Raw genomic sequence first — 14,896 nt, 5'->3', positions numbered from 1 at the left:
CTATTACATTGCCATGCTTTAAATTAGAAATTCTTAAAACTGTAGGGTTGGTCCCACCTTATTTCCTTTGTATGCCTTTTCTTTCTCTTTTTTCTTTCATTATTACCAATTTTCTTCCTTTTTTATGATAAGTCATATTATTACAACTCTGGTCACAATAATGTTGGCAGAATGGAGATTCAAAGGAGCCATGGTACTCTGAGTCTTCCTGTTTCAATTTTGACGCAATGAGCTGTTCTCATTTAAAAGAAAAGTAATATTCCTGCTGCAGAAAGCATGGATTTTTAAAATAGATTTGGGGTAGTTGAGCAGGAACCAGTTTGGAAGTGTTGTCAAAACTGCTAGCTTCAACTTCTGTGCAAATTGGCCCATTTCTGTTCCCATCCCTGTTACAAAGGGTCCACAAGAAAGGAAGATTCAAAAGTTATTGCAAATATTTTAATGAAAAAAAGTTTTTTTTTTAATTCAATCCCTGTAACAGCACAGCATTCAAAACACGCGTACTTTCCCTCCCCCCACCCCCCAACACTGGCACACATGGGGCACCTCTAAATCAAGGCCATGGCTTCTCATTAGAGAGGTAACAGTGCAAGAAAACAGTTGTCTCGCTTTCATTGGGTTTGGTTCTGGGGCAACACAACTTTGGTATAAACAATATTTTCACCCAGATGTTGCCCACCCACTGCCCCAGGTTGAGACTGGAGTGTTCAAGGGAATCAGAACCACATCTTTTAGTCCCAGCTTCACACCAGAGACGCCAGATTCAAGGGAGATGAATCCAGTTTCCACAGAAACAGGAACTCCAGCTTAGCTCCAAAGGAGTATCTCTAGGAAAAGGAAAAGATGTTGGCTTTACTCCTGGCTCCAGGTCTTTTATTTCTTTTGCATTCCTTTCCCAGGACATTTGGAAGTGGAAGAGGGGAGGGGGAGACTTTATATGTAACAGCTCCCACTTTTCTTCCCTTCCCTATTCAGTGCATCCAGCAAACAATAGGTAGAATCCATTGTAAAGGCACAAAGTAGCTTCAATCATTTTGCTCATCTGGCTCAAAGCTTTTTTATGAGCAGCCGTTCTTTGAAGAAGAAAAAAAAATGCTAATCGCAAGTAGCATGTATTGAAAATCAGAATAGGAGTTGTGACAGCAGCCCAAGATGGACAACAACGTGAACAACCCCAAACATCTGCCAAGAAAACACACTAACCGCACACATACAGCTAGCTTGATCTCCCTCCCTCCCCCCCCCCCAAATCCTGCAAATGATAACGGGGATTATTCTCTATTCCTAACCGTCTCAAAAGTTGGATACAAAAAAAAATGGGCTAAAGGAAATGAAACAGCATAGAAGTAAAAACAACATTGGACATCACAAGGCATATTAGAAAAACCAGGCTGCTAAAAAAATTCTTACTACATCCCTTTCAAAAAAAAAATTCCCAATCACAACTGTTTTTTTGGGTTTCTCAAGATATCAAATGATGAGCAGATAGGCAACCCGATTAGTGAAAAGCATGCATATTGGGGGCTATAGTCTAATAATATGGAAAGGGGCTGTAAATGCTCATTGAAGGAGGGATACTATGACATCCTTCTGTTTATTCAGCTGCTAATCGCAACTTTAGAGAATCTTCCCAGAAAATGCCAGAAATCTTTTATCGAAGTGTTCAGAACCCACTGGAATAAGAATCCTTCCTCTCCCACTTTGCTATTTATGTAGTTCCATTTCTTTTGCCATTAGTCTTCTCATACCGCCACATGCTTCCACTGTTAAATTTCTACATCAATATCATGTAACTCTACAAAATTTCATTCACCTGTATAAATCGTTGCTCAAAAAAAGGCCACATTTTCCTGGAGTTAAAATAGAAGTTTAGGTAAGGGAGGGGGGTATATTTTCTTCCAACAACAACAAAAAGTTGGCAGCTCTTTCCAGCTTCTTGCTCCAACACTCAGGTACATCCAACTCACCATCCACCTTACACGTACCCATTCCTCTCAAATTACTTTTCTGTCACACTCGTTTGGTTTTTAAGGGTGGGAACCTTTAAACATTATACCTTGAAAGGGAGAGAGAGAGAAAAAAAAACACCTGCAAAAAATCTCAGAACTGGTTAAAAAACAGTCAAACAGCATTATTCCAATGGCACCTAGAGAAGATGGCCACTGTCAACCAAGAAGGCATATGCTAACAAAAGAAAAAAGGGCAAGAAATCCTGGTCATCTTTCATTTGTGCTTCAGAAGTAGCCATAAATTGATGCGTGGGATTCCAGTCCAGCCATACGAACTCCAGCTTGATCAGCCAGAGTCTCCAATCGTGGAACCAAGAGAAGTAAACATTCTTCCCCACATCCGTCACTCCAGGAAAGCGGGCTAACACCAACGAGCCTGGAAACGCCACGTGGGCCAGAATTCCCTTATTTCCTCTTATCAGTTTGTTTTAGCAAGGTTTGTCCCTAAGAGTTTAGCCATGGATGCTCGAGGCACTGGGCAGCTGTAGCGCGGTCCTCTGGGATGTATTCCATCATGGGCAACAGGAAGTCCGTGAACTGGGCCGCTTGTTCGAGAGGCCACTCGTATTTCTCCACCAAGACCTCGTATAATCCCCAGTGCTTCAGGTTCTTTATGTGACGTAGTTCCCCTAGCAAGACAGGCAAACAGAATGGGAAAGTTGGAAAGGTCTCAGCTGAGATACTGTGATGACACAGTGATCAGCAGCAAACCTAGCATGTTTTAAGTTCACAAGGCCATATGGGTACAAGGTAAGATACAAGAGAACATCAATAGAGAATGGTTGTGTATTGAAGACACTGACATACAGCCATGATATAAAGGTTTACAAGCTGCTTCTGCATGAAAGCAACTTCCTTCTGGATCTCACCACAGTAAACATTGCAACCTTTTTCTCATAATGAGAAAAAAGCAAAACAAAAACTAGACCAAGTTTAGTCTCAAAATAGAAGACAGCCTCTTTATGTGGAAAAGATAAAGAGTCTCGTTCCCAATTTGAATTTGACTTGAATGCTGGGGCAGAAAAATCTCTCTTTTCAATTCCATCTGCAGACACTGTTCTCCAACAATTCTCTGTCCCCCCCCTGTTCTTTTTAGTAAGACAGACTCGAGGGCTTGGCTGACACAACAATTATTCACAGCTAATTGAACTGCGGTTTACTTAACCCAATTGTCTGGCTTCCAAGAGATAGCAAAACCATAATTCTTTTTTTTTTTTTTGGAGGGTTGCCTCTTTTTTAATATAATTTTTTTTATTTTATACACATAAACACATCAATAGAAACAGACACATAACTTAAAACAACATAGGAACAATAAGTTCCATCATATATCCTACAGCAGTTCCGTATCGGTTTCTTTGCAGTTAGTGTTTTCCCTTCTATACATTTCTATCTTGCATTCATAATCTCCTTATTCGTTATCCATTTTTATGTACAATTCTTTATTTATTTATACTTAGCTATTTATAACAAAATATTGTTACCTATATTATGCTTTATATTCTTACTATCATTTATTCTCTTACATACAATTATAGGTATACATTCACATAGTTATTCTTTTTATTTGCCATTCTTATATTTTTTGTTATTCCATTTAAAAGGTTATAATATATAGTTTGGGTTGCTTTGTCTAGCAGATCCCTAGCATCTGCTGTAACACCACCTTATTTTCTCTTTCTTTTCTTTTCTCCCTCCCTTCCTTCTCTACTTCCTTCCTTACTCCTCTACTTCCCCTTCTTCCTTCCCTTCCCTCTCCCCTACTCCTAACCTCTTTCTTCTCCTTCCTACCCTCTCTCCTTCTCTTTCTCTCCCTTCCACCCACCTCTCCTTACCTTTCTTCTTCCCTTACCTCTCCTCCACTCTTCCTTTCCTACTATCTCTCCTTCTCTTTCTCTCCATTCCACCTTCCACTCCTTTCCCTTCCTTCGTCCCTCCCTTCTCTACTTCCTTCCTCCTCTCCTTTCCTTCCCTCCCTTTCTTTTTCTATTGTTATAGGTGTCTTTTTCAAATCCCAGTTTATCTTTTATTGGGGATGGTATTTCCACAAACCATAATTCTATCACCTGGGCTAAGTTCATATAATCAAGGTTTACAAGCTGCTTCTGCATGAAAGCAACTTCCTTCTGTATCTCACCACAGTAAACATTGCAACCTTCCTACAATTTACTGCAAGCAGGCAGACCACTATTTGTACTGGTTCCCCAGAAAGCTTACGTCTTTCCAACCTTCATCCTGTGCCTGATTTTTTTGTTCAGAAGAATTTGATCTTTCTCAACTCTCTTTCTTTAAACCAGTGGTAGTCAACCTGGTCCCTACCGCCCACTAGTGGGCGTTGCAGCTTTCATGGTGGGCGGTAGGGGTTTGCTGTAACTCTGCTTTATAAATTTTATAGAGTAAAGTTACTTCCCTACTTTATAAATCACCATTATTGTGGAACCGGTGGGCGGTTAGAAAATTTTACTACTAACAGAGATTCAAAAGTGGAGTAGGTATAAAAAGGTTGACTACCCCTACTTTAAACAAACTTTGAACCCACATGCATTGGAGCAACATTTCCTCTAAAAGGTCACCCTCCAAAGGCTACATTTTCCAACTCACCTCGCCGGTTGAAGTACTCACGCGAGTACCGCCCCGAAAGAGCAAAGTGTGGTGGGATATCGCCAAGTAATTCAACAATGTGGGCAATATGATCTGAAAGAAGGAAAGCATTAGTGCCATGAGCCCCCATTTGGAGGGGGCCACTCAACTCTGCTACAAGCTATGAATACAGGGAAGTCTGGGATTTATAAGCCCGAGAGAGGGCCTCCTATTTCTACATCTTGGAGTAACTGGGCTGGGTATTGAAGACAAAAGAAAAGAATTAATGTCAGGTAAAGCACTTTCTCTTTGGTAGCAATAGGAAGTATTTATTCATTCAATTTGTATAGCCTCTCATCTCAAACCAGTGGGACGTGAACAATCGTAAAAAAAATTGGAATGGTTAAAATACAATACCAAAAAAATAAATACAAATAGCAGCCAAGAGATATTATAATACATTGGTGTCAACATAGCCAGTAAATGGTGCCCTTCACACATTTGTGGCTCCTAACCCAGGCACATAGCTGGGTCTTCAAGGCCTTCCAAAAGGCCAGCAGGGTTGGATAGGGGGCCATCCTGATCTCTGGAAGGAGGGGGTTCCAAAGGGCAGATGCTACGTCAGAAAAGGTGTTCTGACCAAGGATTTCCAAGAGCATGAAACAAACTCCTTGTCCCCAAAAACAAAACCACAAACCCCTTTTATTCTGCTCATTCACAGCTGGCAAAGTCTTTCAAAGGAGGATTTACGGTCACAGACCTTATCTTGCTTGGAAAGCTGACAGGCCGATATCTGCAGAACTTGGCAAGGAGTCTCAGAGAGTCACTAACCAATTATTGAACTAATTAATTGTCCCCTGCAAATTCCACTCCCCTTTCGCTCCTTTTTATTTCCTCTGGGAGGGGCAATTCATCATCTCGCCTTACTCCCAAGTCGACCCCTGTTCTTTAGTTGTTGCCTTTGTCTGGTAACTCTGCACGTGTGCACACTGGGAAAAGGCTCCAGCTGTTCGTCTGCCTCACTGATGTCTGACTCGGAAGGCAGCTGATAACTGGCATCTGGCTTTGGCCCCTCTCTGCCTCCAACACAGAGCCCTCATCAGAGCCTTCCCCAGACTCCAGGACTGGCCCAGGTTCCTCCCCAACCTCCTCACTGTCCGAATCTTGCTGCCAGCTCCGTTGGCTGCTGGTGGGCCACAACAAAAGGGACCACTCTTGATTCCTGCCACCCGGCATTCCTTGGCTGACAGGACCCAAAGCATGCCCATCCTGCTGGACCAGATTGGACAATAGAAACAACTGGGAAAAAATGTTCCCTCAGACAATCTGGTCCTAAACGATGAAGGGCTTTAAATGTGACAACTACCACATTGAATTGCACCCAGAAACTCACTGCAAACCAATGCAGCCTCCAAAGCGGTAGTGTTGCATGTGCCGAATATCTGATACCATTTGCAACCCATCCGGCTGCTTTTTGTACCAGCTGAAGCTTCCAAACTCCACAAGGGCAACCCCATACAACAGCACATTGCAGTAGCCCAGAGGTCATGAGTGACAATGAGTAGAGCCTCCCAGTGCAGGAATGGGTGCAACTGGCACATAACCTGAAGGTATGCATAGGTCTTTTTAGCTATGGCTGCCACCATACCTACTCCTAAGAGGTCTGGTTCACCCAAGAAGATGGTAAAGTGTTCTGACCCCCCTTCTCCGTCCAGGAATGAAAGCCAAAAACCACATAACTAAAAAGGTTTCTTTTAATCAGTCCAAGCTCTTGTTGGCTGCAAGCCCAAATAAACAAAGATAATTAGCTCTGGCAGAAAGTCCTATAACTCACACCAAAAGGCAAACCCGGCTTCTCTTATCTCAAACCACTTATCCAATTGGCTTCTCTCGGTTTGTGAACGCGAACAAGAACAATCACTAGAACAGGAACGTTGACTTCTGCCACCAGGGCGTGGCACCAGCAGACTCTTTATACTCGGGAGAGGATCCCAATGAGCAATAGCTGCTCGCAATCATCTCCTGCAAGTACTCAGTTGTTCCTTCCGTCGAGTAACCCTTCGACGGGGTGCATCCTGCAACAACTCCCAAGTGTTTCCCTGAACACTCCCTCTGATCCAATACTCTGCCGCCACCTGGTGGCCAACGGCTCCTGCCGGGCCACAACAGTAAAGGATAAGTAATGTGGAGTGATCTTGGACTAACGTGTCCCTAGAATTCTTTACCTGCCTAATTCAAAGCGATATGGGTTTTCCCTTTCCAAATTGAAATTGTTTCCTCAGCATTCCCTATTGTGACCATGATTTCCCCAAAAAAGGTCAGTCCGGTCGCTTTCTCAGCATAACCCTCCAGTGTTCCAGTTTGCTTCATGAAAATCTTCAGCAGCATCCCACACTGGTGTTTTTCATCTTTAACAATTTGTTGTTTTGTGAATTTTAACTCCCAGAATTCCCGTTAAGTCCATTAAGGACTTAAAAAGCGCCAAGATTGAGAAACACTACTCCACACCAGAACTGGTATTCTGCTGGTTCGCCCCGGTTCGGGTGAACCCGCAGTGGCGGCGGCAGGAGGCTCCGCCCACCCGCCCAGATATCATCATGGACGCTCTGCGCTTGTGCAGGAGGTTCTGCACATGCACCGAAGTGCCGCGCACTCCTGAAGCAAGTGCACACATGATGCTCCTGGTTCCGAATTGGTAGCGAAGACTGGAGCATTTCATGCCTGCTCCGCACCCATCACCCTCCTCAGTTCAACCGGCCGGTGTTCCCTACCTTCGTCCCTTGTATAATCTTCTCCAGAGTGAGGTTCAAAGAGATAGTCTCCAGTTGCCAACTCAAAAGCCTGCCGAATAAAAGAGGGAGGGAGTTTATCTTGTGTATGGGGATAACGGTACAGTGGAGCTAAAATAAAACACTCTTTCCCCAGAACCCATGATATTCCAAATGAATCATCTTCAGGATTCCAATTCTCAAAACAATTCTTTCTTGAGAGCTATGAGTAAGTAGTGCTTAAATGTTTATTTCATCGCACCCTAAAAATCAGCTCACAAGTCTACAAGGGAACGGACTGTGCTGGCATTTTTGGTGTATTACTGGATTTTACATATTACTCATCTAAAATTAGCTTCAGCAAATGTGGTTACATGGTTATCTTAAGGCTGGGATCAGCAACATGCTACTCATTGGCAGCAGAAAGTGGCATATCACCCCTGACAAAAGATTTCAGGTGCTTAATCTGGGTTCTGACTCCTAAATGTACAGTTCACACACATTGTTTAATCATCATTTAAAAGTAACTCAAGAATCTTTCAAAATTGTTTACTGCGTGTTTAAGGTTATCTGTCTCTGAAGTATAGGGAAAACTACCTACTGGTTTTGGGTGGTTAAAGACGTCTAAAATAATTTATTTAGGATTTGGCAAGGGCTTTTGTTCTGTTTTACTGCTTTAAATGCAAAGTTATTACCTTATAAATACAAACAAGCATCAACCTCACATTTACATATCCAGTTGGAAACAAGTCTGCTTATTATCACAACCACCACAGGGAGATGAAGAAACTGTGAGCTCGCTGTTTATAAGATAATGAATTAGGTGACAAAATTACTTGTGGTTGCAAGGGAATTCACGGCACAACTTGAAAAAATATGTCAGCCGATGGTTAGCTGCAAATTGCACAGGAAGTTGTGTCGGGATTTTAAAAATCTATTCCGTATAAAAGCAACTGTCAGCAGGATTTACCATAAAAGTTACAAAGAAGCCGGAGAAGAAACTTCCCCGAGAACTTACCATACATGCTGTGCTCCAGATATCAGCTGGAGTGTTATAGACAGCACCAATCAGGACCTCCAAAGCCCGATACTGCCGAGTCTGAATGTCTTCTGTAAAATGTTTGTGCTAAAGAAATTAAGCAGAGAATGAAGAGCCATCCATCCCCTCTGGTGTGTGCCTAGCATATATCCTCGGGTTCCACCACAAAACCGCGGAGGACAAAATCGCACATTTGACGTCATCACAGCGCGATGAAAACATCGCGCTGTGATCGAAAAATGTAAAAATAAAGCGAAAACCTTACCCTAACCCCCCCAAACCTAACCCTAAACCTAACCCTAAACCTAACCCTTAACCTAACCCTAAATCTAACCCTAAACGTAACCCTTAACCTAACGCTAAACCTAACGCTAACCCTTAACCTAACGCTAAACGTAATCCTAACGCTCTAAACCTAACCCTAACCCTTAACCTAACCCTAACCCTAAACCTAACCCTTACCTTTATGTGAATCGGCTTGCTTTAATTTTAATTTTATTTCAATTTTTAATTTTTTTCGTCGCGCTGTGATGACGTCAAATGCGCGCTTTCGTCGAGCGCGATTTTCTCCTCCGTGGTTTTGACGGGTCACGATATCCTCGTTGTCTTCAACTCTTTGGACAGTCTTTCAAACAATGACCGAAATATTCTTCCTGCCATGTCTAATTTCTCCTACAAGATTTTTAGCCTACCCACCTGTTCTGAACCCCCCTTCTCCGTTCAGGAACGAAAGCCAAACGGACGTACAAAAGAATGTTTTAATCAGTCCCGGCTCTTGCTGGCTGCGAGCCCAAAAGAAACAAAGATAATTGCTCTGGCAAAAGTCCTATAACTCACGCAGCACTGCCAAACAGACTTCTCTTATCAAGCCACCTATCCAAGTTGGCTTCTCTTGATTTGTGAATGCGAACGAGAACGTTGGCTTCTGCAACCAGGGTGTGGCATCAGCAGTCTCTTTTATCAGCAGGAGGGGATCTTGATCAGCATCAGCTGCTCGTAATCACCTCCTGTAGTTACTCCGTTGTTCTTTACGCCGAGTAGCCCTGCACCTGCATGCATCCTGATACAACTCCCAAATGTTTTCCTGAACATTCCCTCTGATCCAATGCTCTGCGGCCACCTGGTGGCCAACCAGTCTCTCCTCGCCCTGCTCGGAGTCGATACCCTGTCCAGGGTCCTCCACCTTCTCCAAGGCCGACTCATAAGCCCCCTCACTGTCAGAGTGTGGTGGCAGCTCCAACGGCTCCTGCTGGGCCACCGTGGCACGACAAAACCGCACTCGACTAAAGCGCGCCCGATTAAACCGCGTTGCTGACGTCATCAACAGGGCGACAACAGCGAGTGTGGAGAAAGAAGGGCGCTTTAAATAGCGCTTTGAAAGCAAGCCGATTCAACTTAAGGTAAGGGTTAGGTTTAGGGTTAGCTTTAGGGTTAGGTTAAGGCTTAGGGTTAGGTTTAGGGTTAGGTTAAGGTTTAGGGTTAGGTTAAGGGTTAGGATTAGGTTTAGGGTTAGGTTAAGGGTTAGGTTTAGGATTAGGTTTAGGGGGGTTAGGTTTAGGTTTAGGGGTTAATTTTAGGTTTAGCGTTTACAGCGTGCTTCTGTCTCCGTGCTATTGTCGCCCTGTGATGACGTCAGCTACGCGGTTTCGTCGAGCGCGCTTTAGTCTAGCGCGGTTTTGTGATGGAACCCCGGGCCACAACACCACCCTAACGTACACCCCCCAAAGTAACCTTCCCAGGAACAGAGCCCACCCTGTTCATGGTATCAAATGTCTTTCATGTAATTCTTGCGCTCTGGACTATCAATGCATTAATATCTGCCACCTTTGAGGGACTATAAAAAAATGAAATATTTGGGATCTTTTCAGCAAAATAAGGCATGGAATGCTTAAGGGTAGGGGAAAACTCTGATTCGTCATGAAATTTCCTCCATAGCATAATTGGAAAAAAGCAAAACAAAAACTAGACCAAGTTTAGTCTCAAAATAGAAGACAGCCTCTTTATGTGGAAAAGATAAAGAGTCTCGTTCCCAATTTGAATTTGACTTGAATGCTGGGGCAGAAAATCACTCTCTTCAATTCCATCTGCAGACACTGTTCTCCAACAATTCTCTGTCCCCCTGTTCTTTTTAGTAAGACAGACTCAAGGGCTGGGCTGACACAACAATTATTCACAGCTAATTGAACTTAACCCAGTGGTAGTCCGCCCACTATTGGGCGTTCCAGCTTTCATGGTGGGCGGTAGGGGGTTTGCTGTAACTCTGCTTTATAAATTTTATAGAGTAAAGTTACTTCCCTACTTTATAAATCACCATTACTGTGGAACCGGTGGGCGGTTAGAAAATTTTACTACTAACAGATACAAAAATGGGCGGTAGGTATAAAAAGGTTGACTACCCCTGACTTAACCCAATTGTCTGGCTTCCAAGAGATAGCAATCCATGAATCTACCACCTGGGCTAAGTTCATATAATCAACTAATCACAGATTAGGCTCCAATGTGATTGGTTACATTGTGGTTTAGCGTATCCTGGCAATATAATTAGGGGAAGTTAGCAAAACAAACGAACAAAACCACCTTGCAAGGCATTTGTTGGTGTCAGCCTCTGCTTTGCTGCTGCTTCGGCTGCCATTGAAACGGGGAGGGGGGGCATGGTATTTGGGAGGGGAATACTAATTGTGCTGGAGGAAGATTCTGGAGTTTCTGCTGCCTGTCTTACTGCGCATGCGGAGGAGGTTTCCCGCCAAGGCCAACGGCACCGACATTCCATCTTGGTGATGCCTTTCGAAGTTATCTCACACCTGACACTTGGGAGAATTGTGATTGGACTGTAACTGGGATGCCAAGGGGTGGGGAATGGGTTATTCTATATATCATTCGCTTTCGCGCCTAAATAATCAGTCTTCGCTTTGCTACGCTTCTGATCATTTATAATTAGTAAAAGTACACTTGATTTCTATCAATGGAGTCTCGTGGTTTTCTTTCCTAATTATTCAATGGACAGTTGGAAATGAAGCTAAAAGCAACATTGCCTCACAGCTTCCATTATCTTAGCAAAAGCAGAATTTGTGAAAAGCATTCAGCAAGTTCATGAATACCTCTGGCTCCATGAATGTGAGGTAAAAAAAAAAAAAACCTTGCCTCAAATTTGGAACATAAAAGTCAGCTTTCTTATGTCAGTCTTCCCCAACCAGAATACCTCCAGCCATATGACTTAAATTCCCTGAATTTCTCAGACTGCTGAAAATTCTGGGAGTCCCAAAAGTGGTCAAATATACATCCACACGACGTGCTGAACTACAAACTAGCCAACCACAAACAAACCTACTATGTTGCGCAAAGCCAGCCGGTGTGGCTGCTACGATGTTTTGAATTTTGTACAAACTTAGTAAATTAGATAAACCGATTGAACAGTTAACTAGATATAAGAATTCGCTTCTGAACGACAACCACCGGGCAACGTTTTCACCTATTTTACCTATTTTAAAAGGATTTAAAATAAAATAGCATCTTAAATGCCAATGGGGTAAAACGAACCAAGTAAAGCAGAAATGTGCAAAAATATTTCGGATGCTGCAGCTGTTAATATTAGCATAAATAAATCCTCTCCCTTTCTCATTCTCAAGGGATATAAGATCACGATTGTTACTACGGCAATTGGGACCAGGAATTTCTGTTGCTAAGCAATGTGGCTGTAATGTATGTCACATGACCACAATGCTTAGTGATGGCAATCCCTGTAGACTCCATTCCCGCTGTTAAGCAAGGATAGTGGGTTGTTAAGGAAGTACCCCCTCACAACTTCCTGATGGCTTCCAACAAAGACAGTGGGGAAACCGGCAGGATATTGCAAGTGCCGGGCGGCTCATAAGCAGGCTGGTAGGCAGGGAAATGGCTGTTGCTGAGTGGGAGAAGGAGCAAAGGCAATAGCAATAGCAGTTAGACTTATATACCGCTTCATAGGGTTTTCAGCCCTCTCTAAGCGGTTTACAGAGTCAGAATATCGCCCCCAACAATCCGTGTCCTCATTTTACCCACCTCGGAAGGATGGAAGGCTGAGTCAACCCTGAGCCGGTGAGATTTGAACAGCCGAACTGCAGAACTGCAGTCAGCTGAAGTAGCCTGTAGTGCTGCATTTAACCACTGCGCCACCTCGGCTCGGTGTGTATGTGTGCATAGTTGGGCAGGTATTGTACAAATGTGGTGAGGCTTGGGATGGCTGCTGCCAGGTGGGAGAATGTATTAGAATGGATGGGGAGACATGGCACAACTGCAGTGAGTCTCAAGGTGTGCAAGGGTGCGTGGGTGGGCAGGGGAGTCTAGAGCTGAGGTGGCGCAGTGGTTAGGGTGCAGTACTGCAGGCCACTTCAGCTGACTGCTATCTGCAGTTCAGCGGTTCAAGTCTCACTGGCTCAAGGTTGACTCAGCCTTCCATCCTTCCGAGGTGGGTGAAATGAGGACCCAGACTGTGGGGGCGATATGCTGACTCTGTAAACCGCTTAGAGAGGGCTGAAAGCCCTATGAAGCGGTATACAAGTCTAACTGCTATGCAAGTGCAGAGGTGATGAAGGTAGAAGGGGAGGTACACTGGGGCTTAGGGTGGCTGCTGCCAGGTTGTGTGCAAATGGCTGTGTGTGCACGCGAGTGGCTTGAGGGGGGGCACGGTGCAAATGAAGAGGAGCTGAGGGGGGGCGGTGTGAGAATGTGCAAGTGGCGATGAAGGAGCAGCGTGAGTACAGTAGGGTTTGAGGCTGCTGATGCCAGGAGGAAGATGGTGCACGAATGGCCAGGGAGGTGCCACATGAGTGCAAAAGGGCTGGGGCAGGATGTGTGGGGTGGGGGAGACTTATCCAAGCAATTTGTGACCTTCCTTGCCAACCTTCAAATTGTCCTTGCTTGTGGGAATTCAGCAGAGAGGATCGCAAGTTGTGATCACTTGATTGCGGGACACTGCAACCATTGCTAAGTGCAAGCAAATTGCCAAGTGCCCAGATCACAATCATGGGATCATGGGGTTGCTGGAACTGTCAGAACTTTGTGAACCAGTCATAACTACCACACATTCAGCACCATTGGAACTTCGAACTGTCACTAAAGGAGTAATTTGTTAACCGAGGTCTATCTGCATTTTCATATACTTCACCCTGATCTTATTAGAATAAGAGTAGAATATATAGTTAACTAGCTGATAACCCGGCGTTGCCTGGGTATTTATTTATAAGGGGAAAATGTCTGGACCAAACGTAATTTCTAATGTTGGATTTTCCCCTTTACCAGAGGGAGCCCCCTAGTGGAGTACTGTGAAGCCATTACCATGGCAACTCCACTGCGCTGTACAGTAGAAGCCAGTATGGCACAACAGGCTGTATCGTAACAGAACACCCCCCCCCAAACGGTGTTAGGGGTGTTTTACTCCCACAGTATTTTTCTCCAGGGAGTAAGTCATCTGTGTACCAAGTTTGGTTGAAATTGTTTGAGGCGTTCCAGAGTTATGCTGGCACACACACACACACACACACACAGAGTCATCTTTATATATATATATTATATACGTATGTACGTACGTACGTATGTATCTATGTAGGTAGGTAGGTATAGATGTATATAGATAGATAGATAAGATAGATAGATAGATAGATAGATAGATAGATTACTTCCCTAAATCGACCAATTAGATCGCACAGACTGGGCCTCCTCCGAATCCCATCTGCCAGTCAATGCCGACTGGCGACCACACGGAGGAGAGCCTTTTCTGTTGCTGCTCCGACCCTGTGGAACGAGCTCCCCATGGAGATCCGTACCCTCACCACTATCCAGACCTTCCGCGCAGCCCTCAAGATCTGGCTCTCCCAGCAGGCCTGGGGATAGGCTTCCAATTCACCCGCCCGAGTGTTTGATTGTTGAATGAAAGTTGTGTTTTACTATTTTTTCTTTGTTCACATATTGTTTTGTTTTTGACCTTGCACCCCCCCTCCCCCCCCCCTGTGGTTGTAAGCCGCCCTGAGTCCCCTCAGGGAAAAGGGCGGCATATAAATCCCAATAAACTACAAACTACAAACTAGATAGATAGATAGATGATAGATAGATAGATGATAGATAGATTAGATAGATAGATAGATAGATAGATAGATAGATAGATAGATAGATAGATAGATAGATAGATAAGATAGATAAGATAGATATAGATAGATAGATATAGATGTATATAGATAGATAGATATAGCTAGCTAGATAGATGATAGATAGATAAGATAGATAGATAGATAGATATAGATGTATATAGATAGATAGATGATAGATGATAGATAGATAGATGATAGATAGATAGATGATAGATAGATTAGATAGATAGATAGATAGATAGATAGATAGATAGATAAGATAGATATAGATAGATAGATAGATATAGATGTATATAGATAGATAGATATAGCTAGCTAGATAGATGATAGATAGATAAGATAGATAGATAGATAGATATAGATGTATATAGATAGATA

At 43.5% G+C, this 14,896-nt stretch overlaps 1 protein-coding gene across 1 annotated transcript in view; it reads right to left on the bottom strand.

Moving 5' to 3' along the window:
• Window positions 1-416: 416 nt before the first annotated feature.
• The window catches only part of SRPK3 (SRSF protein kinase 3), a 51,101-nt gene continuing 36,621 nt past the window's right edge, over window positions 417-14,896 (bottom strand). The window contains exons 13-16 of the mRNA XM_032210651.1: window positions 8,376-8,483; window positions 7,361-7,430; window positions 4,611-4,703; window positions 417-2,638 (exon numbers count right to left, since the gene is read on the bottom strand). Of these exons, the coding sequence (XP_032066542.1) occupies window positions 2,454-2,638; window positions 4,611-4,703; window positions 7,361-7,430; window positions 8,376-8,483 (456 nt within the window). The 3' untranslated portion in view covers window positions 417-2,453. The remainder of the gene's footprint in view (window positions 2,639-4,610; window positions 4,704-7,360; window positions 7,431-8,375; window positions 8,484-14,896) is intronic.

This window comes from Thamnophis elegans, chromosome 2 (genome assembly GCF_009769535.1).
Source record: "Thamnophis elegans isolate rThaEle1 chromosome 2, rThaEle1.pri, whole genome shotgun sequence".
In the NCBI taxonomy this organism is placed as follows: Eukaryota; Metazoa; Chordata; class Lepidosauria; order Squamata; family Colubridae; genus Thamnophis; species Thamnophis elegans.
This window is presented reverse-complemented; position numbering and strand designations above follow the sequence as displayed.